Here is a 25,210-nt window from a genome sequence, read left to right as displayed (position 1 = left end):
GGCTACAGTCCATTGGATCACAGAGTCGGACATGACTGAAGTGACTTAGCACATTTTTCATAGTTTGTAGAGAGTAGCTTCTGTATTCAACATCACTTAACTCCTGTGGCAGATTCCCTCAATTGCTTGTCAATTGCCCAATTGACTGTCTTTTTGGCTGACAACTCAATGCAGAATCCAAATTGAAATTCTGGCCCTTTTTTTCCAATAGTAATTTTTCTGTGACCTGAACACTTAAGAGAGAGAAAACTCTGCACTCTTACCCACAAACTCAACATTCAGTAATTGACTGTCTCATAGTTTAAAACTGTTTAAAATGAGGGTTTAATTTAAATGTCAGGTTTAGGAATTTTCTAAATGTTGAATGCTGGTAAGCCCAGCTGGTATATTATTAAAGTGAAAGTGAAAGATGCTCAGTCGTGTCCGACTCTTTGCAACCCCATGGACTATACAGGGAATTCTCCAGGCCAGAATACTGGAGTGGGTAGCCTTTCCCTTCTCCAGGGGATCTTCCCAACCCAGGGATCCAATCCAGGTCTCCTGCATTACAGACGAATTCTTTACCAGCTGAGCCACATGGGAAGCCTGGTATATTATTAAAGCATATGGGTAAATCTTGTTTCTTTAATCTCTTTTTGATCTTGTGATAATTAAATAAAAAGATTTAGTGTCTATATTTTTGAAGAAAAATAATGTATTTTTCTTATATACATAGGTAAATATTGCAGGTTCAGAAATGAAACTGTGAGGATATGTAAAATAAAATTTCATTGACAGGAAATATATCTGAGTAAGGAAGGAAAACTTTACTCAAGGACAGAGCACAAGCACTGGGGGCAGTGACTAGTAGTTGGAGGTGGTAGCACTGAAGACTGAAAAACCATTTAGTATTCAGAGGAAATTCGAAAATGTGTAGTGTATTACAGAGAATTATACTTGTAGAATTGGGAGGCTTAATTGCTTAAATAACATTTCTACTCTTCAGATTTTCTAAAATAATTTTGCCTTTGTTTTATAGGCTGCAGAGATTTTTGATGGTGGAAATGGGGAAACCCAAACTACATCTCCGGCCATTCCTTGGGCTGCTTTTCCTGCAGGTACTATAGAGTAACTATGAATGTTTTTCTTATTCAGTATTTTTGTGTTTCTTTTGAAAGCACCTTTCTACCTTTGCACTTTGCCTTCTTTAATCTGATAAATGGAATGACCCAAATTTAACCTAGTTTTTTGCATAACTAATTATGAATTGCATAACAAATTCTGAAAATGGTGACTTGAGGCATGAGTCTAAAAATGATACCATCAGCATTGAATGGGATTAAAGTACAATTTGCATTTCCAAATTTGTTTTAGTTTTAGAAAGGTGAAATGCCAAGTAATTTTTTTAGAGTGTCCAGTCCATTAATTAAAGACTTCTTCTTCTTAATATTCTAAAAATTATTTGTTATCCCCCCACAGTATTTAAATTTAGAAGTATTTCTATAGGAAAATCATTCAGAAATATTAAGAATTAAGCCATTTAAGAAATGAAATACAAAAATAAATTCCATTATTGAGAAGTATTTTGTGGAAGACCTACTGTTCAGTTTTAATATAATTCATGTCTAAATATTAGTTTGTGTTTTCTTTTTTTCTGCCAAATTATTGTAAAGTCAGGAGTCGAAGATGAAAATATTCTTTAACAGGTCTGTCTCAGATTATTAGAATTATTCATTTTACAAATATTTTTTAGTACCTTTTATGCATGAGACACTATGTGGACATGTTTTTACTTCAAGGAAAGACAAGGCAAGTGTGTGTGTGTATGTAATATGAAGCAGATTTGTGATTTTGGAAGAATGATGATTTTGTCATCCATTCCTTTAGCAAATGTTACTTCATGCCTCACATGAGTCAAGTATTATCCTTGAAACTGGTTATATATCATCTATCTGGGCTTTGAAGGATGAATTTAATCTCAATAGGCAGAGATAAGAATGGAGAAAGATTTTGAAGGGAGAAAAATGCATGGAATAAAGGTGTAAATATGGAAAAGAGGATGGCACTGTTAGGATGCTCATTCTTGTTTGAGGGATATAAGTGTTGTTTCCTTTGCCTCAAATTGCTCATCTTTTTCCTACTGCTGCTGTCCCCCACACCCTTAACATATAGACTCTTGTTTGTTTTATGTATTGGTTTTTACTTTAATATTTCTTATCCTGGGAAGTTTTCCCAGAGAACCTTCTCCCATCTACATGTACCTGTTTTCTGACTTTCATGTTAGACTGTAAGTTATGTAAGGGTATATCTGTTCTGTTGTTATGTTTTAAATGCTGAACATAGCACCTGGCTTGTACTTGGTCCTATAATTAAAGAAAAAAATGAGTGAATGAATGAATAAGTAACTGAATAGATGACTAGATTAGGGTGACAGCAGGAGGGGGTAGGAAGACGAGATAATATGTTTACATAATGGTTGAGGATTTTCAGGGTGCCATTATGTATTTGTTTATTGTGAAATAGGTAGGGCAACTGCATTCTTCCCATTGTTCAGATGATGAAATGATAGCTTATGAAAGTTTTGGAGTTTGATACAGATAAATATGTTTAGGAATGAAATCTAGTTTTCTTTCAGGTTCTTATTTCAGTTTATTGTCAGTAACTCTCTTTTTTGAGAAAAAGATCAGCAAGACTGTCTGATTACATGTAGGGGTGAAGGATGAGTCAGAATTGATTTTTAAGGTTACAAGACTTGGTTCTAAAAAGGATGGTATTACCATGAAAAGAAATAGAGAATTTAAAAGAGTTGGTTTGGGACAGTATGAGGCCTTAATTAATTTGTCTTAGACATGTGTATTTCAAGTACCTAGAGTTCAGGAGAAAGGTGGACTGGAGGTCTTGGTTTGGGAGTTTTCCCACTGATATGACAATTGAAGTTGTAGGAGATCACAGTGGGAAGCCACATATAGAAAGAATAGAGTTAAGTAGAGAAATTTGGATGCCCATAGTTAGGGAACAGGAGGAAAAAAAGGGACCTGAGAAGTAAGGAGAGTATGGAATAGTGCAACGCAGACCTCAGACATAGAACGTTTCAAATGGTTTTGTAAATAAAGAGTGAGTTGGCTTAGTGTGCCTAGAGATTAGTCTGCTGTAGGGTTGGCAGTCAGTTAGAGGATGATTTCCTTATAGCAACTGGGATAATTTGCCTCTGAGACTGTTTTATCCTTCAATACTGCCAGTGAAAGGAGGTACCTAGGGACATGCATTTTTCTGTAATATTAGCATCATTTACTTAGTGGCATCTTTTAAAATACTGGATTATATGTGGTGCTGATAATGAAATTTAAAAATTGCAGAGTAAATGAAATGCACATGTTGCTTCTTCACACAGATTATTATATCTAGGCCCATCCCTCCTTATGGCGAGGCATCTAATTAATGATATGTGTCTATGCACTTCCTTAATCATAAGAGTTGGAGAATGTAAGATGTGAATGAATATGAAATTATGAATCTCCTTTTTTCTTCTTGCCTTTACTTTTAGTAAAACTGTGATGAATATTGCCTCATTTCAGTAAAAGCTATTCAGTGAGAAGTGGTATAGAATTTAAAGACTCAAGAGAGTTTTCTATAACAGGTTAACCTGGGGTATCCTTTAATACACATTAATGAAGTCTCCTTTATGTACAGTTGGGAAGATCCCCTGGAGGGGGAAATGACAACACACTCCAGTATTTTTGCCTAGAGAATCCCATGTACAGAGGAGCCTGTCAGGCTATAGTCCATGGGGTTGCAAAATGTCAGACATGACTGAGCGACTAGTACCATTCTGCTATTCAGTGAGAATTGCCTCAAGCATCTTCCTTTCTCCTTCATAGCCTTACCCTCTAGCTCATCTCCCTGGCTGTTGTTTGAAGCCTACGAATCAAACTGTGATCTACATTATGTTTCTAGATGATGTCTGCTATTGTTTGCCATTGCTTCTGGTTGTCATACCTGCCTTCATCCCCTGTCTGCTTACTTGAGTCTTTTTTTTCTTGTAAAATAAATACAGTTCTCACTGAATTTGTTCCATTTCTCATAATTGCTTTTTGGTCTGAGCTGTATCATTTTTATTCTGTCTTATTTCCTTGGCCCTTGGCATATACCAATTTGTGCCTTTTAAAATTTATAAATAATAAAAATTTAATAAATAATAGATATGGTAAATTTGACATTATATGCATTTAACCACAATTTTAAAAAAGAACTGACTCATTTGAAAAGACTGATGCTGGGAAAGATAGAAGGCAGGAGGAGAAGGGGATGACAGAGGATGAGATGGTTGGAGGACATCTCTGACTCAATGGACATGAGTTTGAGTAAACTCCAGGAGTTGGTTATGGACAGGGAGGCCTGGCGTGCTGCAGTCCAGGGGATCGCAAAGAGTCAGACACGACTTAGTGGCTGAACTGAACTGAATTAATGATTTATCGGAATATATTCGATCTACAGTGTTGTGTTAGTGTCTGCTGGACAACAAAGCACATCAGTTATACATGTACATGTTGATATATCCACTCTCTTAGATTCTGTTCCCATAGAAGTCATTCCAGAGTAGTGAAGAGAGCTTCCTGTGGTATACAGTAGGTTCTTATTACATACCTAGTTTACGTATAGTAGAGCGTATATGTCAATCCCAATTTCCCAATTTTTCCCTTTCCCCACCATATTAATCAGTTTTGTGTCTAATTTAGTATTTTTAGTTATATTCATATTGTTGTGCAACTAATCTCTAGAACTTTTTCACTTGTAAAACTGAAACTCTTTAGCCATTAAACAATAACTACCCAATTTTCCCTCCCCGCAGCCTCTGTGAACTCCCATTCTGCTTTCTATCTCTATGGATTTGACTACTCTGGATATCTCATATAAATAGAATCATCCAGTATTTTCCTTTTTGTGACCAGTTTATTTTACTTTAGCATGATACATTCTCAAGTTTCATCCATGTAGTAGCATGCATCAGAATTTCCTGCCTTTCTAAGCCTAAATAATATTCCAGTGTATGTACAGACTACATTTTATGTGTTCATTTGTCCATGGACACTCAAGTTGCTTCCTTTGGCTATTGTAAATAATGCTGCCTTAGACATTGGTGTACTAATTTGTACTTTTAAAAATATTAGTTATTCAATATGACATTCATCTCTGCATGTCTGCTTTAGTCTAAGCCTTGGAGGGCAGGGATTGCGTGTTAAAGTTTTTTTGAATCCTAAGTACCTAGTGTAGCATTGTGCCTTGCTAATGTACAGTGCTTGGTAATTGTTTCTTGATAATGAGTAGAGCAGATTTACTTTCAAGTAACTCTTTTTGATTTTTTTAATTCTTTGAGAATATTTAAATAGCCTGTCAATCACAAGTTAAAGGAAGGCAAACTTAAGTTTTCCTTAAAAATTACAGTAATCTGGAAGAAAACACCTGGAAATCTTAGATAATTTATTCAAGGATGGCTAACAAGCTGTTTTGCCTAGAGCTCAGCTAACTTTCCTGGTCATTCCCTGTTTAGACAAATAACCTGGGGATAATGATTAACAAGAGTAGCCACAGATTCTCAGAAGGTGAACAGCTATTTAGTTGTTTTTTATTCTGATTTTTTCCCCTGGTCCTACAGTGTGTTGGCAGGTAACAGTAGAGGACAGCAGCAGTTAGGCTAAATTTTAGTTCAAAATAGTAGGAGTATAGAAACAATAATAATAGTATCCAGTTCTTTTACCTCCTTTTAAAAATATTATTTTTTCTAACATTTTCCCGAAGAAAAGTCATTCCAGATTTTGCATATCATAAGATACCAGTAAGTTTTTGAATTGGCTTCTTTTCTTTTTTAATTGTCTTCTTTTAAGAACTATATTTTTAGAAAAACAATTTTTTTGGCTGAGAAATCTATTGTTTCAGAATCATTTTTGAGCAATTAACTGTCTTTTGTAAATTTTTATAAGACTGGTAATACTCTGCTTTTTAGAAAAGTAACTTTTCGAAATGAATGTCTATCTTTTGATGTACATATGTTTGTGTTCCTTTATACACATGCAAATGTGTGTTCCTTTATACAAATACAAATGCAAATGCGCGCACACACACACACACACACGTGTAGACATATACTCCACTTTTACCTTCATTACAAATTATCTTTCCTACCATAGTCTTTTGAAGGAAGGATTCTATCTTTACTTGACCTTGCAAATTCTAAGAACATTAGACTGTTAGTTTGGCTTTTGTATATTTTTGATTATGTTTTCTGAATTCAGCAGACTCAAAGTTACAGAATCCATGTTTATTTAAGTTAATTATTTAACTTGTTCATTCATTCGCTAATACACTTATTTATCACATGTTTGAAAATATACTGTATATCTGACACAAAGTGCCATGTGCGGTGGACCAACTTATGCCACTTTCAGTGATACCATATGAAAAGAGTCATCTCAAATGACGAGATGTTCCATGAAATGTAATGTTAGTACTGTCAAGTGCTTTTATCAATAACTTTAGCTTCAAATCTATGATAGAGGTTGCATGAAAAGTATACTAAGTCAGAAAGCATCATCATGATGCCATTGTATTCAATGTGGGTGGTGCTGTTTTAGAGGCAGAGCTTTTTTACTTTTAACCATATAAATGTAAATTGCATAGAAGGCAAGGTCCAAGGCAAAACCTTGAATACTGTCCTTTCCAATATATTTCCAAGTTCCTTGCAGCACTACACAGACCACATTAGAATGCATTGACCATCAAAGGTAAAAGCACATGGTCCTGATAGATACTTTAATCCAAATTAGCTCCTTCAAAACAGCTTATATAGGAAGCAACTAAACTGTCTTTCACAAGCCGACCCTTTATAAGGAATAATGGGAGTTGGATCAGCAGATGTTGAACCGAATAACTTAGATGTGGTTCACTTTGCATCTGGAGCTATTTGCATACAAAGCCAACAGGAAAGTTCAAGCATTTTTCTCAAGACATTGGCAGAAAGAAACCTGGAAGACAGATGCCTTTTTGATTTCATGGTTCAGTTTTTCCGTTCTCCATTCTCCTGGCCAGGAAAACCTAGGACAACAAATCGATCCTTTTATTAATATCCCATTACTCTCCTTGCTAACCCTGTTTTTCCAGTAGAATCTGTGTTACACATCTATAAGAACTCAGAACCTGAGTCCACACATTTTTTGTTTGAGAAAAAGTTGTGATATTTTCCTTCAGATTAATTTGTGGTTTGCACACAGGGATAGTAAATATTAACTGAATTCATTGGTCTGATCTATCTTTGAGGTAAAATTTGAAGGTAACTTACTACATGTTCACATACTGTATTATAATAGGCAGTATTGGTGATGTTTGAAAACTTTCCATTGCTTCTGCTTTATATCCACATTGGACATTTTTTGCCAGGACATCAACTGGATTTCAATTGTATTGTAGTAATTTTCTAATATTGTTACACTGGGTATTTAAATGGAAGGTTGCCAGTTAGCTTCTTTTTGCTACTTGTATTTTTTTCTTACCTCCTAGATTTTTAACTCACCTTTATTTTGTCTGAAGTCAACTTTATAAATGAGGACTAAAATGATTAGCTTCTATAAAGGTATGAATTATTCCTGTGCATGTATTAGGCCTTATGTGGATTTTCAGTAATTTATGCAACTTTTGTCTTTATTAATGCATATAATAGAGAATATAATAGTGATATTTATTATGACCTTGAAGATTAGGTTTATAATGTGCTTTAGAATCCATTATCTCTGACACTGAATGAGGAGTTCTGGTTTTTGCCTTTAGCCAACTGTGTAACTTCTCTGAAACTCACTTATTTAATCTATAAATTGAAGGGCTAGATGATATCTAAATGTTCTTCCAGAGTTTGAGCTCTAAGTTTATTTCTAAATTTTTTCTGATTATAGTGTCTGTGATATGAGTAGCCTCCAGTAGCTGAATCATGATACCTCATTTTAACTGTATGGTCCCACTGACACAGTGCTGATCTAATTACACTTAGTCTGAAAACATAGCTGTAAACCTAGAACACAGATGTCAATATAAAGAACTATAATACTGAAGAGAAACTTTTCTGTGCATTTTAATTATTATCAGTTATTGTTTAAGCTGATTTATTTTCTGGATTTTATGGTACAGACTGTATCTCTTCTATCTGATTCTGAGCTTGCTTATTAAAAAGACAATGGTTTCAGCAAAGGAAACTGTAAGGAAGATGAAAAGACAATTCTCAGAATGGGAGAAATTAATTGCAACTGAAGCAACTGACAGAGGATTAATCTTCAAAATATAAAAGCAGCTCATACAGCTCAGTAACAGAAAAACAAACAACCCAATCAAAAAATGGGCAGAAGATGTCAACAGACATTTCTCCAAAGAAGCTATGCAGGTGGCTAATAAACACATGAAAAAATGCTCAAAATTTCTTATTATTAGAGAAAAACAAATCAAAACTGCAATGAGGTGTTACCTCTGGTCAGATTCTCCATCATCAAAAAATCTAAGCAATAAATGCTGGTGCGAATGTGGAGAAAACAGTGGTGGGGTTGATGGGAATGTTAACTGATATAACCACGATGGAGAGCAGCGTGGGGGTTCCTCAAAAAACTAGCAGTGTGATGCAGCAGTCCCAGTGCTGGGCACGTACCCTGTTCCGTTCAGTCGCTCAGTCGTGTCTGACTCTTCGCAACCCCATGGACAGCAGCACCCTGAGAAAACCACAGTTCTGAAAGACACATGTACCCTGGTGTTCGCTGCAGTACTATTTACAATAGCCAGGACATGGAAGCAACCTAGATGTCCATTGACAGATGAAGGGATAAAGAAGTTGTGGTGCATATATACAATGGAATACTGCTCGGCCATAAAAAACCAAATTTGAGTCAGTTCCAGTGAGGTAGATGAACCTCTCGCATGTTATACAGAGTGAAGTGAGTCAGAAAATAAAGAACAAATATTGTATATTAACACACACATGTGGAATCTAAAAAATAGTACTAATCTTTGTGGGGCAGCAGTGAAGACACAGACACAGAGAACAGACTTGTGGACACAGTGGAGTCTGGAGAGGTTAGGACGCGTTGAGTGTCCCATTGAAACATACCTACCGTGCGTAGAATTAGCCAGTGCATACTTGCCATAGGACATGCAGGGGGCTCGGTGTGGTGCCCTGCCATAGCCTGGAGGGGTGGGATGGGGTGGGAGAAGGTTCTAGTGGGAGGGGACATATGTATACCTGTGGCTGATTCATGTTGATGAATGGCAGAAACCATCACAATATTGTAAAGCAGTCCTGTTCAGTTCAATTCAGTCGCTCAGTCGTGTCTGACTCTTTGCAACCTCATGGATTGCAGCACGCCAGGCCTCCCTGTCCATCACCAACACCCGGAGTTTACTCAGACTCATGTCCATTGAGTTGGTAATGCCATCCAACCATCTCATCCTCTGTCGTCCGCTTCTCTTCCTGAATTCAATCTTTCCCAGCATCAGGGTCTTTTCCAGTGAGTCAGGTCTTCCCATCAGGTGCCAAATTATTGGAGTTTCAGCTTTGGAATCAATCCTTCCAATAAATATTCAGGACTGATTTCCTTTAGGATGGAATGGTTGGATCTTCTTGAAGTCCAAGGAACTCTCAAGAGTCATGCTGTGTATAAAGCAATTACCTCCAATTAAAAAAAAAATGAAGAAAAAGAAGAAAAAATAATGGTTTGATTTTTAGAGTATTATAGAATACATGTAAAAATGTTTTTAATAGAGCTTTGTAGAAATTTTTTCCACATTATTAAAAATGATGAAGTCTTGGTAGTAACTCTTTTCTCTGTAAGATAAAGGTAGTGTTCTGACTCTTGATGACAATGCTAAATTAGCCAACAGCAATAGCAACCAAAACTTAGGCTCTGTCTGGCTCAGTAACACTAGAAGTCCTTGTCAAATGTTCTTATACGAATATGTACATTTCCTTATAGCTCTCCTTCTACATTACACTCATTGACTCAGAAAGTAAACTTTTATTGTTTGTGACAGATAGGGAGACATACACATATGTGGTACAAAATGCATGAAATAAAAGGGAAATAATGTTAAAGATACGCAGTGAGCATTTCTTTTTTGCTAGTCCCCTAGTTCCACGCCCTTGATACAACTTATTTACACTTTCTTTTGAAACCCTCCAGGTATCTGCCAGACATATAAAATGTGAATGTATCCTTCTCCTCTCTTGAGATAGGCATAGCATACTGTACATACTGTATGTACATGCTAACACCTCCTGCTTTTTCCCCCACACCAGGAGATTTTGCTACAGGAGTACTTGTTGATCTTCCAGATTCTTGTTAGTAGTTGCATAACACACTTTTGCATGAATGTGGCATTATAGACGTAACCAGTTATTTTACTGTCAGTTTTTTGCTGTTACAAGTAGCCCTGGAGTGAATTTTCTTGTATGTATTTTCGCTGAAGCTGTTTTAATTTAGCTGATAATATTATATTGTGCATGTGTCTTAATGGAAATATTAATTAAAATTAACATATTTCATTTATTAATTTTACTAATATGAGCAGAAGGCAAACATTCTCTTACTCTAAATAATGTCAAATTTTATATTTATGTGGCTATACCTAAGAAAATGTTGGTCATATTGGTTACATAAAATGACCACACTCATGGTAATTTTATGAGTATGTGCTTAGTCGCTCAGTTGTGTCCAACTCTTTGCCACTCCATGGACAGTAGCCTGCCAGTCTCCTCTATCCATGGGATTCTCCAGGCAAGAATACTGGAGTGGGTAGCCATTGCCTTCTCCCAGGGAGCTTCCTGACCCAGAGATCGAACCCAGGTCTCCTACACTACAGACGGATTCTTTACCATCTGAGCCACCTGGGGGGTGGCAGTATTTTTTAATGTGTCAAATAATGTTTATTGCAACACTGTTTATAGTAGCTTAAACTATTCTTACCTGGGAAATTCTAGGGAAAGAGGACCCTGGTGGACTGTAGTGCATGGGGTCACAAAGAGTCAGATACAACTTAGTGACGTTAAACAACAACAAAGCCAGTTTTCTTTGGAATTCTAAACAGTCCCTAAAATTCCCCTGCAGTGCAGAAGTCACAGGTTGGATCCCTGGTTCGGGAAGATCCTCTGGACAAGGAGGTGGAACCCACCCTAGTATTCTTGCATGGGGAATTCCATGAATATTGGAGCCTGGTGGGCTACAGTCCACGGGGTCTCAAAGAGTCAGACAGGACTTATGACTAAACAAGAACAGGAAACAACCCAAATGTCAATCACAAGGAGAAAGTTTAATATTTGGGGATAAATTTATTTGACAGACAACCACACACCTGGAGAGTTAGCAAACCACCACTGTAAATAAAAACAGGAAAGAGTACCCTAAACACAGGCACTGTTTCCGCAGTGTCTTTAAGGGATCAGTCAGAAGTCTCAATTGACAAACTGTTCTGTAATTCACATCCTAGTGCGAAAATCTGAAGTCTACAGTGTCAGCCTCCGTTTGGAGTCCTGGAATTCTTGTTCTTCATGAAGTTGAGGGTTCTGTGTTTTGGCCAGAGAGCTAGGCTCAAGACCGGTTCATAGTGGGCCCCATGTCTGAATCTGCCAAAGGGTGGAAGTCATCATCTTTTTACTCACTCAGGACAGCGTGGGGTAGGGAGTGGGGAGTAGATTTCAGATAAAAGGGAACTGTGGATGAATGGGGTAATATGAGACTAGGAAATACTTCTGGCTTAAATTCTCTGGAGGAAGGTCAGAGGCAAAGACCAGACGTGAAGCTAACAGAACTGCCTGTGTCTCTCATCCCTTCTATGCCTTTCCCCCTGGGATTCTTTTTTTAGACTCTTAAGGCCTACCTCAAGCTGAAAACAATACAATTTTCTACTGTGGAAAAATTCAAGTGACCAAACTGAAGTTTGAGGGGTGCATGGGATCCTGACACTTGACAGGATGATTGGACCAGCATAGCCAGAGGTTCTGCTGCTATGCCTGCTCACACCTGACTCGATGTCTTTGGACTGAGGTCTTCTCATGAACACTGTTGCTTCAGTGTTTCTTTGTGCTCACTCAGGTTGAGTTTTCAAGTACTTCTTCCTCTTTTTGAAGGTTGGGTATTTGATCTTCTCAAATAGAGTCTCCAACCCTCTGTGCTATTCTATAGATGCTGCATTTCTGGGGATCCTCTTTGAGGAGTATCATGATTTCTTGAGATCTTTGAGTCTTCTGATCTTACTCTATTCCTGTTCCCTCCTTGTGGTTTTATGATCTGCATCCCACCCATCATCAAGTACTGTAGGTTCTATGTTTAATTAAACTCGGGTATCTTTTCACTTCTCTCTACTTCCCTAGTTGTGAAGTCGCTTGAGTCATGTCTGACTCTTTGTGACCCTATGGACTGTAGCCCAAAAGGCTCCTCTGTCCATGGGATTCTCCAGGCAAGAATGCTGAAGGGGGTTGCCATGCCTTTCTCCGGGGTCTCTTCTTGACCTAGGGATTGAACCTGGGTTTCCGGCATTGCAGGCAGATTCTTTACCATTGAGCCACTGGGGAAGCCCATTTTCCTAGTTACTGCCCCAGTCAAAGGTCCCATCCTGTCTTTCTGAGACGACTTCATGAGTTTTTTTTCCCACTCTTAAATCTCTCACCACTTTTAAGTGGCACCCAGAGATATGGGCTCCAGTGAATACTCGTAAGTAAATCTTGGCTGTATGTGGAATTTGATTTTAAAGTTTAGAAATGTTTGGTTTTTTTTTTTTTTTTTTTAATCTTTGTGGATTCCTGAATTATTGCTGTTGCTGTTCAGTTTCTAAGTCATGTCTGATCTTTGCAACCCCATTGACTGCAGCACGCCAGGTTTCCCTGTCCTTGTCTGTCTGCCTAAGTTTGGTTAGATTCATGTTCATTGAGTTGGTGATGCTATTTAACCATCTCATCCTCTGCCACCCTTTTTTCCTTTTGCCCTCAATCTTTCTGAGTATCAGGGTCTTTTCCAGTGAGTTAGCTCTTTGCATTAGGTGGCCAAAGTATTGGAGTCTCAACTTCAGCAACAGTTCTTCCAATGAATATTCAGGGTTGCTTTCTATCAGAATTGACTGGTTTGATCTCCTGGCAGTCCAAGAGTCTTGAATCTCCTCCAGCACCGCAATTTGAAGGCATAAATTCTTTGGCATTTAACCTTCTTTACAGTCCAGCTGTCACATTCATACATGATTACTGGAAAAACCATAGCTTTGACTATATGTTGTTGGCAAAGTGATGTCTTTGCTTCTTAATACATTGTCTTGGTTTGTCATAGCTGTCCTTCCAAGGAACAAGCATCTTTTAATTTCATGGCTGCACTCACCATTCACAGTAATTTTGGAGCCCAGGAAAGGAAAATCTGTCAATGCTCTCACTTTTTCCCCTTCTATTTGCCATGAAGTGGTGGAATTGGATGCCATGATCTTAGTTTTTTGAATGTTGAGTTTTAAGCCAGCTTTTTCACTCTTTTTTTTCACCCTTTTCAAAAGGCTCTTTAGTTCCTCTTCACTTGCCCTTAGAGTAGTGTTATCTGCATATCTGGAGTTGTTGATATTTCTCCTGGCAATCTTGATCCCACCTGTGAGTCATCCAGCCTGACATTTTTCATGATGTACTCTGCCTATACATTAAATAAACTGAGTGGCAATATGCAGTCTTGCTGTACTCTTTTCCCTATTTTGAACTAGTCAGTTTTTCCATGTAAGGTTTTAACTGTTGCTTTTTGACCCACAAACAGGTTTTTCAGGAGACAGGTAAGGTAGTCTGGTATTCCCATCTCTAAGAATTTTCCACAGTTCATTGTGATCCATACAGTCAAAGACTTTCACATAGTCAGTAAAGTAGATATAGATGTTTTCCTGGGTACATTACTTTTAGTTTATTTTTACTTTGAGAATATATTCCTTTGGGGGTCAGATGTATGGGGGAGGGTCCTTGAGTGAGTCCTGAACTTCTTTCTTTGTCCCCTGTGTTTTTGAGTTTATGAAACTAAAACTGAGGTTTACAAAGTTTGGCAAATGTCTTCAAGGCAAAAAGTTACTAATCTCTGTTACATACCTAGCTTTTACCTGCGTATTTCTTACTTTTAGCCAGATCTTCAGTTAGATTGATTTTTCATTTTTACTTTTTTTATATTACTCTGTACATTTAATTGAAATAGAAATGGATCGGTTAGCCAGATACCTACTTTCCCATAATTTTGGAAACAGTGGTTAGTTCTAGGACTTTTTTGATGAATTCTTTACCCATGTATTCTACTATTTGATGCCTGGTCTTTGCTAATTTCCCTGAAAGCAAAAAAAAAAAAAAAAAAAAAAATTGACATGAAAAATTAGGGAAATGGATTTTTGTTTGCTAGATTCTAGCAATTAGAGTATATAATTGTATATTTAATATATTTCAGAGTCCTGTATCATCACTGTAATATGGCCTAATTAAATATGATAATGTCAAATGTGCTGATATTGACTTTTTCTTACACCCGTATACTATGTAAATCATAATTTATATCACTTGATTATAAAAGAACATTTGGTATGTTTTTATTAATTGAATATTTTATATATACATATATAGATACATGATTCTTAAAATTTTTGAGTTATGTTTCTTTAGAAAGAGAAGGCATTGTTATTGGTCAAGAAAGTCCTGTTTAGAGGTTTGTTTTTTTTTTTCCATTTATTTTTATTAGTTGGAGGCTAATTACTTTACAATATTGTAGTGGTTTTTGCCATACATTGACATGAATCAGCCGTGGATTTACCTGATGTCATTTTGGATTAATTGGGTGTAAACCAAACAGATATATGTTTCCTGGGTTTTCTTATGTTTAAAGTGAACTAAATATACAATCATTTTTACCAAACGTTTGATGAAAATAACTGGAGCTTCCTTGTAGCTCAAATGGTAAAGAATCTGCCTGCCATGCAAGAGACCTGGGTTCAATCTCTGGGTTGGGAGGATCCTCTGGAGAAGGGAATGGCAATCCACTTTAGTCTTCTTTCTGGAGAATCCCATGGACGGAGGAGCCTGGCAAGCCACAGTCGTGGGGTCATAAAGAGTTGGACACGACTGAGCGACTAACATGCACATGCAATGTGTTCTTTCTCTTGAGGAAATGGATATGAATCTGAATTTCTTACTTCTGAAAAGTGATTCACATTTTCATGTTTCTGTTGTACCATTTGTATAGTTTTTTAATGTAGCTCATAAAATGTTAAACAGCTGGGCTGAGGGATAGATTGTGATTTTTGCTTTATTTGCTTTATTCTCTTAGGTTTCTAAGTCTGAATCAGTCTTCTTGGGACAGTTGGATTTTGAAGTTTTCACAGAAGGGCAGTGTTTTTAGAAAGAAATATAGAAGTTTAACTGGTCAAATTTGGTTTAGAAAAGGTCTTCATTGTTTTGTTTATTGAAATTATTGGCTAAGACTTCTTTGTGGATTAAAACAAATCTGACATGACAGAGTCCATACTATAAACTTCTATGATTTGTCTGTTGAAATTTATATGTATATTTTTATAGGTTAATATATAGTTCATGGGTAATTTAGAGAAATTTCAACTTTTTGTTTTTAGATTTTTAATTTTATAATTATGTTTTACTTACCTGCCAAGATTTACAGGAAATTGAATTTCAAAGATACGCTATTAGTTTTCCTAAAGGCTAATTGAAGCCACATTTCATAAGCTCATAACATATACTGATATATTTACAGATTTAGTAAGTAATATAAACCTTTCTATTTAAGACCATGTAAAGTGTACATTAAAATTAATAAATGTTTTAGAACTAAAAAAGTTTTATGTTCAAATATATTTTTACAAGAAGATGCCACAAACTCACTTTCTTCATAGTAATTGAAAATTTTAAAGATTTATAAGTGACTTACTATAATAAAGGGAATTTCTAATATTCATCATGAGTGCTATAAATACTACTTTGTCAGCTATGTTCGAATTTTTTTTTTAATGGAGTAATCTGTTTCTGGCATGACAAATGCTCTTTATTTTAGCTTTGTCTTGAAATATTGCCTGTTGGTTAATCTAGTTACTTAACTTTAGCAAAACCTGAACAGAGCTGCGTTGCTAAGTGCTGTTGGCTAAGTTCTTCTGTTTTATGCATCAGCCCCTTTGTTGTTTTCACTTCTGTCACAATAGGTTGAATTTGTACAGCATTTCATATGAACTGTTATAAATGTTGTCTTAGGTGGCCCCTTTGTCTTATAATTCGTCTTATATATGATTTCCAGAAGTTTTTATATAGTGGCATTCAGAACCCCTAAGTTCTTTTGTCTAACTTTCAAGGTCCACTGGTAATGACCTAACTCTGCTGACTTTTCACTCACTGTTACCCTTGACATACCAATGGTTCAGTAAAACAGAAATTACTTGCTCTTCTCGGCACATTTTCCCAGTATATTCTTGCTTCAGTTCTGTGTTTTAGTGTTGCTTTCCAGTTGAAATATTCTTCATCTCTGCATGTTCAAATCACATCCTACCTTCAAGGTCTGATTTAAATCTCTTTTTCTCCACTGAGTTTTCCTCACTCAGCGTTTTCAGCCCACCTCAATTCTTCCCAAATCTGAAAGTGACCTCTTTCTATTAATTACTGTTTTATCTGTGCCATTTTTCTGTTAATAATTCCCTTTAAGATCGATGGTTATGATGCCATGTAACCCTGGTTCTTTCCTACTTCTCTAAACTTTCCTCTTGGCTTCTTCACTTTATTATTTTCTTTCTCCCTTCCTCTTAAAAAGTGTTGTTTGGTAGGGTTTTGTTCTTGACCTTTTCATTTTTTCACTGATGGAACCTTTTAAATGGGGACTTCCCAGGTGGCACTTGTGGTAAAGAACCCGCCTGTCAGTGCAGGACGTAAGAGACGTGGGTTGGTTCCCTGGGTTGGGAAGATCCCCTGGTGAAGGGCATGGCAACCCACTCTAGTATTCTTGCCTAGAGAATCCCATGGACAGAGGAGCCTGGTTGGCTATGGTCCATAGAGTTGCAAAGAGTTGAACACTACTGAAGTTACTTAGCATACAGCAATCCAAGTTTGTGCCTTTACTCTTTTGTTTTAAATTAAAATTTTTAAAAAATTTATTTAATTGGAGGTTAATTACTTTACAATATTGTGGTGGTTTTTGTCATGCCTCGACATGAATCAGCCATGGTGTACATGTGTCCCACCATCCTGAACCGTCCTCCCACCTCTCTCCTCACCCCATCCCCCTGGGTTGTCCCAGAGCACCAACTTTGGGTGCCCTGCTTCATGCATCGAATTTGCACTGGTCATCTGTTTTACGTATGGTAATATACGTGTTTCAATGCTATTGTCTCATATTGTCCCACCCTCGCCTTCTCCCACATAGTCCAAAAGTCTGTTCTTTACATCTGTGTCTCTTTTGCTATCTTGCATATAGGGTCATCGTTACTGTCTTTCTAAATTCCATATATATGCGTTAAGACACTGTGTTGGTATTTCTCTTTCTGGCTTACTTCACTCTGTATGATAGGCTCCAGTTTCATCCACCTCATTAGAACTCACTCAAATGCATTCTTTCTTATAGCTGAGTAATATTCCATTGAGTATATGTACCACAACTTCCTTATCTGTTCATCTGCCGATGGACATCTAGGTTGCTTCTATGTCCTAGCTATTGTAAACAGTGCTGCAGTGAACATTGGGGTACATGTGTCTCTTTCAATTCTGGTTTCCTTGGTGTATATGCTCAGCAGTGGGATATCTGGGTCATATGGCAGTTCTATTTCCAGTTTTTTAAGGAATCTCCACACTGTTCTCCATAGTGGCTGTACTAGTTTGCATTCACAGCAACAGCACTCACCCTCTCCAGAGTTTATTGTTTGTAGACTTTGTGATGGCAGCCATTCTGACCAGCATGAGATGGGTACCTCATTGTGGTTTTGAGTTGCATTTCTCTGATAGTGAGTCATGTTGAGCATCGTTTCACGTGTTTGTTAGCCATCCGTATGTCTTCTTTGGAGAAATGTCTCTTTAGTTCTTTGGCACATTTTTTAATTGGGTTGTTTATTTTTCTGGTATTGAGCTGCATGAGTTGCTTATATATTTTGTAGTTTAATTCTTTGTTAGTTGCTTTGTTTGCTATTATTTTCTCCTATTCTGAAGTCTGCCTTTTCAGCTTGCTTATAGTTTCCTTCATTGTGCAAAAGCTTTTAAGTTTAATTAGATCCCATTTGTTTATTTTTGTTTTTCTTTCCATTACTCTGGGAGGTGGATCATAGAGGATCTTGCTGTAATTTATATCAGAGAGTGTTCTGCCTTTGTTTTCCTCTAAGAGTTTTATAGTTTCTGGTCTTACATTTAGATCTTTAATTCATTTTGAGTTCATTTTTGTGATGGTGTTAGAAAGTGTTCTAGTTTCATTCTTTTACAGGTGGTTGACCAGCTTTTCCAGCACCACTTGTTGAAGAGATTGTCTTTTCTCCATTGTATATTTTTGCCTCCTTACTTAGCAGATAGCACATCCAAGTTTGTGCCTTTACTCTTTTGTTTTAAATTAAATTTTTTTTTAAGTTGGAGGATAACTGCTTTACAATGTTGTGTTGATTTTTGCCATACAACATCTGCAATCAATCATAATTTTATATATATACATATATATATGTATATATATAAAATATATATCCCCTCCATTTTGAGCCCTCCTGCCTCCATCCTGCCCTTTTAGGTCATCACAGAGCACCAGGCTGGACTCCCTGTGTTACATAGCAGCTTCCTGCTAGCTATCTGTTTTACACAGGATCATGTATATATGTCAATCTGTGTATTTCTCAATTTATCCTACTCTTTCCTTCCCCTTCTATGTCCACAAGTCTGTTTTATATGTCTTCATCTCCATTTCTTCCCTATAAATAGGTTCATCATTACTGTTTTTCTAGATTGCATATATATGTATTAATATATGATTAATTTAAAATACTTAATTTTTAAAACTTAATTTTAATTAATAAAAATTAAAAAATAAATTTTAATTAATTTTTTTTCTCTGTTTGACTTACTTCATTCTGTGCAAAAGGCTCTAGGTTCATCATACCTTTACTCATGCCCTTCTTTAGAGTTCTAGGTTGGTCTCTCTGATCTAGCTGTCTCCACATGTACCATAAAGTCTACATGTTTATAACATAACCTGTGTCTCCTATTACTGCTTCAGGCTTGTACTCTTTATATATATTTTTTCCACTTAATGAAATCACCATTCATTCATGTCTATAGGTCAGGTGATTATGCTATTCCCTTCTTATTTTAAAAATTTGTTGCAGTTAGTTGATTTGGCCCTCTGTAATTTCCATAATTCTTTTGAGCTTTCTTCTTCTCAATCATGCTGAAAAACTTGCTGTACCCTAAACATATTATGTGAATTTATGATTCTATACATGTTTTTGGTACCTTTTTATATGCTGTTCCATTTGCCTAGAAAGTCCTAAAGTAAGAATTATACAGATGTAGGTGTGAGTCTCAGCTTCACAACTAAAAGCACCGTGACCTTGACTAAGTTAAGTATACTTTCAAGTACTCGTTTACTTATCTATAGAATTTTAATAATACATGCTCAGAAGAGATATTATGAGGATCAAGTGATAGTACATACACACACTTTCACATATACAGGTATATGTTGTTTTTTATTGCATTTTGTAGATACTGTGTCTTTCATGGGAACCCTGTGTCATGCAAATCTGTCAGTACAGTTTTTTTTTTAGCAGCATTTGTTCACTTTCTGGCTTTCTGTCACAGTTTGGTAATTCTTGTAGTATTACAGATGTTTTCATTATCGTATTTGTCATGGTGATTTGTGAATAGTGATCTTTGTTATTATTGTAATTGTTTTGGGGCACCATGAACCATACCCATATAAGACGGCAAACAATTCATAAATATGGTGTATGTTCTGACAGCAGCACCAACCGGGCAGTCCCCCATCTCTCTCCCTCTCCTCTGGCCTTACTAACCCCTGAGACAAACAGTATTGAAGGCAATATTGAAAATAGGCCAGTTAATAATCCTACAATGGCCTCTAGATCTTCAAGTGAAAGTATAAGTCGCATCTCTCTCACTTTAAACCAAAGGCTAGAAATAATTAAACTTAGTGAGGAATACATGTTGAAAGCCCCTTGAATGAGTTAGCCAAGTTGTTAATGCAAAGGAAAAATTCTTGAAGTGAAAAGTGCTACTCCAGTGAACACAGACATGATAAGAAAGTGAAAGAGCCTTACTGCTGATATGGAGAAAGTTATAGTAGTCTCGATAGAAGATCAGATTAGCTACAGCATTCCTCCAAGCCAAATCCTAGTCCAGAGCATGGCCTTAACTCTCTTCAGTTCCTATATAGGCAGAGAGAGGTGAGGACACTGCTGAAGAAATATTTGAAGATACCGGAGGTTGGTTCATGAGGTTTAAAGAAAGAAGCCTTTTTAATAACATAAATAAGTACATAAATAAGGTAAAGCAGCAAGTACTGATGTAGAAGCTTCAGCAAGTTATTCAGAAGGTCTAGCTCAGATAATTAATGAAGGTGGCTACACTAAGAAACAGATTTTTGTGATAGACAAAACAGCTTTCTATTGGAAGAGATGCCGTGTAGGACTTTCATAGCTAAAGAGAAAAAACTTCAGAGCTTCAAAGGACAGGCTGACTTTTCTTTTTAAGGGGCTGTTGCAGCTGGTGGCTTTAAGTGGAAGCTGGTGACTTTAAGTACAAGCTAATGCTCAGTTTCTATTCTGAAAATTCTGGAGTCTTTCAGAATTATGCCCATATTTTATAAATAGAACAACACAACCTGGATGACACACATTTGTTTACAACATAGTTTACATGGGAAGAGGTCAGAATATCCGCATTCTTAGGAATTTGGAAGAAGCTGACTCCAACCCTCATGGATAACTTTGAGGGTTTAAAACTTCAGTGGAGGAAATCACTGCAGATGTGGTAGAAATAGCAAGAGAAGTGGAATTCAAATAGAGCCTGAAGATGTGACTGAATTGTTGCAGTCTCATGATAAAACTTGAAAGAATGAGGAATAACTTATGAATGAGCAGAGAAGATGGTTTCTGTAGATGGAGTCGGCTCCTGGTGAAGAAGATCCTGTGAAGATTATTGAAATGACAACAGAGGAGTTAGAATTACATAAACTGAGTTGATAAAGCAGCAACAATGTTTGAGAGGATGGGCTCTACTTTTGAAATAAGTTCTTCTGTGGGTAGAATGCTATCAAAAGGCATGGCATGCTGCAGAGAAAGTTTGTTAAAGGAAGAGTCACGTGATGTGTCAAAGTTCATTGCTGTCTTATTTTAAGAAATTGCTACAGTCACTCCAACCTTTACCAACTACCACGCTGATATTTCATCAGCCGTCAAAATTGATGCAAGCTCTGCCACCAGCAAAAGACTCATAAAAATGAGTGAAAGATCGCCATTTGCAATAATGTGGATGGTTCTAGAGATTATCATACAAAATGACGTTAAGACAGAGGAAAAACAAATATATGATATCACTTATATGTGGAATCTCTCAAAGAATACAAATGAGCTCGTTTACAAACAGAAACATACTCACAGACATAGAAAGCAAATTTATGGATACCAAAGGGGGAGAGGGGATAAACTAGGAGTGTGGGGTTAGTGTGCTGTTGTTCTAGTCGCTCAGCTGTGTCTGACTCTTTGTGACTCCATGGACTGTAGCCCACCAGGCTCCTGTGTCCATGGGGTTCTCCAGGCAGGAATGCTGGAGTGGGCTGTGATTTCCTCCTCCAGGAAATCTTCCTGACCCAGGGACTGAACTCATCTCTTGCTTTGGTAGGCAGATTCTTACCACTGAGCCACCAGGGAGGCCTTTCTGTGGTAAATACTAGTTGTTTATATATTTTGTATAGAAAAGACCGAGAAACCAGAGAGCAAGTTGCCAACATCCTTTGGATCATAGAAAAGCTAAGAGAATTCCAGAAAACATCTGCCTATCGACTACACTAAAGCCTTTGACTGTGGATCACAGCAAACTGTGGGAAATTCTTAAAGAGACGGGAATACCAGAACACCTGACCTGCTTCCTGAGAAATCTGTATGCAGGTCAAGAAGCAACAGTTAGGACCGGATGTGGAACAACGGACTGGTTCCGTTGGAAAGGGAGTATGATGGGGGAGTCTGTATATTGTCACCTTGCTTATTTAACATGATGCACATGTGCAGAGTATATTATGTGGGCTGGATGAAACAAGCTGGAATCAAGCTTCAAAGTCACTGCAGATGGTGACTGCAGCCATGAAATTAAAAGATGCTTACTCCTTGGAAGAAAAGCTATGACAAATCTAGACAGCATATTAAAAAGCAGAGATATTACTGTGTCAACAAAGGTCTGTCTAGTCAAGCTGTGGTTTTTGCAGTAGTCATATATGGATGTGAGAGTTGGACGATAAAGAAAGCTGAGCGCTATAGAATTGATGGATATGAACTGTGGTGTTGGAGAAGACTCTTGAGAGTCCTTTGAACTGCAAGGAGATCAAACCAGTCAATCTTAAAGGAAATCAGTCCTGAATATTCATTGGAAGCTGAACTTACAGCACTTTGGCCCCCTGATGTGAAGAACTGACTCGTTGGAAAAGACCCTGATGCTGGGAAAGATTGAAGGCAGGAGGAGAAAGGGACGACAGAAGGTGAGATGGTTGGATGCATCACTGACTTGATGGACATGAGTTTGAGCAAGCTCCAGGAGTTGGTGATGGACAGGGAAGCCCTGATGGACAGGGAAGCTGGTGTGCTGAAGTCCATGAGGCCGCAAAGAGTTGGACATGACTGAACGACTGAACTATAACTGTACTGTAGCGTGTATGTTAATCCCGTGGACTTCCCAGGTGACACTTCTGTGCAATATGAGGATTTGTACATTCATTTTTCTGTCTGTGTGGATTTTTTTTTTCTCATATTTTATCTACTTTGTTCTAGAAAGGGCTTAATGCATTGATAGGTTTGTTGGCAATGTTTATTAGATCTAAATAAATTGAAAGATTTTTATCCATTAAGCATTTGCGGGAGATATTTGAGTATTGTTTGTTATGTGGACATGTCATTTGTATCATCCATAGTTCTACCAGAGAAGCAGAACCAGTAGGAAATATGTGTCTGGGTGTTTGAGTGTGGCTGTGGGTGTATGTATAGAGAGACATATTGCAAGTAATTGATTTGCATGGTTTTAGGAGTTGGCTCAGGTAAGTCTGAAATCCACAAGACAGGTCATCAGGGAGGGCAGGTTTGAATTATTAGGCACAGTTTGAAGCTGCAGATCACAAGCAGAAAACCTCAGCTCTCCTTTTAGGATATCTCAAGTGATTGCATCAAGTCTATACAAATTATTTAGAATAGTCTCCCTTGCTTAAGTCAGTTGATGTTGAGCTTTAATCAGAATATCTTCACAGCAAAACCTAGATTACTGTTGTATTTGAAAACTGGTGATGATAGCATATCCAAATTGACATAGTAAAAGACTGTCACAGTATTCTTACTTTCTTTTGTGTGATTGTCAGTTCAGTTCAGTCACTTAGTCATGTTCAACCCTTTGTGATCCCATGGACTGTAGCATCCCAGACTTCCCTGTCCATTACCAACTCCCGAGCTTGCTCAAACTCATGTCCATCAAGTCAGTGATGCTATCCAACCTTCTTATACTCTGTTGTCCCTTTCTCCTCCTGCCTTCAATCTTTCCCAGCATCAGGGTCTTTTCCAATGAGTCCGTTTTTCGCATCAGGTGGCCAAGGTATTGGAGTTTCAGCTTCAGCATCAGTCCTTCCAATGAATATTCAGGACTGATTTCCTTTAGGATCGACTGGTCTGATCTCCTTGCAGCCCAAGGGACTCTCAAGAGTCTTCTCCAACACCACAGCTCAAAAGCATCAATTCTTTGGTACTCAGCTTTCTTTATAGTTCAACTCTCATACCCATACATGACTACTGGAAAAACCATAGCTTTGACTAGATGGGCCTTTGTTGGCACAGTAATGTCTCTGCTTTTTAATATGCTGTATAGGTTGGTCATAGTTTTTCTTCCAAGGAGCAAGCGTCTTTTAATTTCATGGCTGCAGTCCCCATCTGCAGTGATTTTGGAGCCCCCCAAGATAAAGTCTCTTACTGTTTCCATTGTTTCCCTGTCTATTTGCCATGAAGTGATGGGACTGGGTTCCATGATCTTAGTTTTTTGAATGTTGAGTTTCAGGCCAACTTTTTCACCCTTCTCTTTCACTTTCATCAAGAGGCCCTTTAATTCTTCTCTTTCTGCCATAAGGGTGGTATCATCTGTGTATCTGAGGTTATTGATCTTTTCCCCAGCAATCTTGATTCCAGGCTGTACTTCATCCAGCCTGGCATTGCACACAGTGTATGACTATGTATCTTTTTAAATGTAAATTTTAGCATGATCATGTTATTTCTGTTTTGTTTTGCCATTAGAGGCAGTGGTCAGTCACAATAGTATTTAGGAAGTATTTCAGTAGTTGAAGTTGTAAAAGGAACTGTTTTATCTTAATCCATTCATCTTGTTTCTGTTACTGCAGTATATAAATTTCTCAAAGCTGCTGACTATTACTGCTGAAAGGATATACTTTGGTTTGACTTATCCCATAGAATCCTAGATTTAATGAAAAAAATGGGGTAGTGTGTTTAAATTATTTCTCCTATTTCTTAGTCTATGCACCGTGTATGGAAAAGAGTTGTAAATGTTTTAATTGAAAGATATATTTTATGAGATAGCAGGAATCTTTTAATTATCATAATTTATCTTTTAATTATCATAATTTAAAGGTCAAAATGTATATATAGCACCAATAAGAGAAAGCTAAACAATGAAAATATCTTTATTCAGAATATTTATAATGAATAAAATAAAACCTTGTACTCTATTATATGGTTGGTAATTTTTTCTTACCTTTGGTATTTTTTATTATCCTGTCAATACAAACAGGTTTTAAAATTCCAATTTAAATCTAATTATGTGATTTAAGGAGTTCTATAGGATAATGGTACTATTTATCATAGAAGCTGAAGGAATGAAAATTATGAAATCATTGATAATTTTACCAATCATATTAATATTATTCTAAGTTGTTTATAACTCTAAAACTTGATTTTAATTCCAGAATATCATATTTAT

At 37.0% G+C, this 25,210-nt stretch overlaps 1 protein-coding gene across 4 annotated transcripts in view; it reads left to right on the top strand.

Annotated features, from left to right (window-relative positions):
- Window positions 1-25,210, top strand: part of CCDC91 (coiled-coil domain containing 91) — a 372,640-nt gene that overhangs the window by 87,167 nt on the left and 260,263 nt on the right. For 3 of the 4 annotated variants that reach the window (XM_065939931.1, XM_065939919.1, XM_065939910.1), the window contains exon 3: window positions 1,019-1,097. In XM_065939931.1, coding sequence (XP_065796003.1) covers window positions 1,019-1,097 — 79 coding nt within the window. Of the gene's footprint in view, window positions 1-1,018; window positions 1,098-7,530; window positions 7,604-25,210 lie in introns of all 4 variants that reach the window. The other variant, XM_065939923.1, reaches the window with a different exon arrangement.

Source organism: Muntiacus reevesi, chromosome 1 (genome assembly GCF_963930625.1).
Source record: "Muntiacus reevesi chromosome 1, mMunRee1.1, whole genome shotgun sequence".
NCBI classification, from domain to species: domain Eukaryota; kingdom Metazoa; phylum Chordata; class Mammalia; order Artiodactyla; family Cervidae; genus Muntiacus; species Muntiacus reevesi.
This window is presented reverse-complemented; position numbering and strand designations above follow the sequence as displayed.